This window comes from Microtus ochrogaster, chromosome 22 (genome assembly GCF_000317375.1).
Source record: "Microtus ochrogaster isolate Prairie Vole_2 chromosome 22, MicOch1.0, whole genome shotgun sequence".
Taxonomy (NCBI): Eukaryota; Metazoa; Chordata; class Mammalia; order Rodentia; family Cricetidae; genus Microtus; species Microtus ochrogaster.
In genome coordinates this window covers 2,431,365-2,433,082 of record NC_022023.1, presented here as the reverse complement: position 1 = coordinate 2,433,082, position 1,718 = coordinate 2,431,365, and the positions used below count along the sequence as shown (strand labels likewise).

The window sequence follows — 1,718 nt, the reverse complement described above, 5'->3', positions numbered from 1 at the left end:
CAGGCGTGACCACCATCCCCGGCTACAGGCATGACCACCATGACCACCAGCCCCAGCTACAGGCGTGACCACCATGACCACCAGCCCCAGCTACAGGCGTGACCACCATCCCCAGGTTTATGCAGCGCTGGGGCTGAGCCCAGGGCCAGGCAAACACTCTATCAACAGAATCACGTCTCTGGCTACTAAAAAGTTACTAGGCCTAGATTAGAACCCAAGGACCTGGGCATGCAGGGCAAGTTCTCTACCACTATAACCTCGTCCTGGTTTTCACATTGCATTTTGGGACAGTCTGAGTAAGTTGTCCAAGCTGGACTTGAACTTGCTTTGTAGCCCAAGCAGGCCTTATGCTTGTAATCCTCCTGCCTCAGCAGTCACTACAATTTCAGGCTGCACTCCAGGTGCAACTGAAGGATTATTTTTGAATGGAAGTAACGACCTTTCATTGTCCCCTTCAAGTAGGGAAACGCTAAACCATATCTGCAGCTGTCTGTCCAAACACAGCATCAGGAGCTGGGGCGTTGGCTTGGTGGGTAAGTGCTTGTTGTGTGATCATGAGGACCTGAATTTGGATCCCAGGTACCTGCATAAAAGTTGGGCGTGGCAGCATGTGCCTTGTAAGCCCAGCCTTGGAGTTGGGGACAGAGATGGATAGACACTGAGCTCGCTGGCCGGTCAGTCTAGCTGGAACGGGAGAGCTCTCTGTCATAAGAATAGAGAGTCATGGACCCAAAAAATCACCCTCTAGTCTCCACATGTACACACGGGTGAATGTCCCTGCCCCTGCAGCTTCCAGGGACACAGCACGAAATAAAAATGCTTTTCTAGCACGCTAAGTTTTTCTTTTTGTCTCTTCTCTGGCTTCAGAAATTGATAGTATAACATTTTTGTGTGGTTTTGTTTTGTTTTCTCTGTGTAACATCCCTGACTGTCCTGGAACTTGCTTTTGTAGACCAGGCTAGCCTCAAACTTTCTAAATTAAAGATCCTCCCGCCTCTGCCTCCTGAGTGCTGGGATTAAAGCCATGTGTCACCATTCCTGGCTCATGTATTGTCATATTTTGAGATACGATATTTTAAAATATTTAACTTTGGAGGCTGGAAAGATGACTTGGCAGTTAAGAGCACTGTTTGCTCTTCACAGCAATTGGTTAGCCGGGTGGTGGTGTGAGTTCGAGGCCAGCCTGGTCTACAGGAGCTAGTTCCAGGACAGGCTCCAAAGCTACAAAGAAGCCTTGTCTCGAAAAAACAAAAATTCCCAGGACCCACATGACAGCTCACACCCATCCGCTAACTACAGTCCCAGGAGATCCAAGGGCACTAGGCACACAAGCAGTGCACACGCATGCATGCAAAACACCCACACACATAATTAATCTATTAAATACCCTAACCTATAATAAATAAAAATATGCTTACCTAGAGAAGGAGCAATCCAGTATACTACAAAGAACTGGTAGAAGGATTCATCAAAGCAGGGGAAGTGCAGAGACAGCGCCAGAGCCGGGTTAAACAGCGCTCCGGTGAGGCTCCCTCCTGTGAGTGACAGGGGTGAGAGGACTGTGGTTAGACAGGAAACGGCACAGCCCCTCCTGAGCACACATGAGCACACGCGTGCCTGTGGATGGAGGAAACGGCGCAGCCCCTCCTGAGCACACATGAGCACACGCGTGTCTGTGTATGGAGGAAACGGCGCAGCCCCTCCTGAGCACACATGAG

The 1,718-nt window shown here is 49.8% G+C and overlaps 1 protein-coding gene across 1 annotated transcript in view; it reads right to left on the bottom strand.

Moving 5' to 3' along the window:
* Positions 1-1,718, bottom strand: part of Aqp11 (aquaporin 11) — a 12,681-nt gene that overhangs the window by 2,710 nt on the left and 8,253 nt on the right. The window contains exon 2 of the mRNA XM_005357544.2: positions 1,419-1,535. Within this exon, the coding sequence (XP_005357601.1) occupies positions 1,419-1,535 (117 nt within the window). The remainder of the gene's footprint in view (positions 1-1,418; positions 1,536-1,718) is intronic.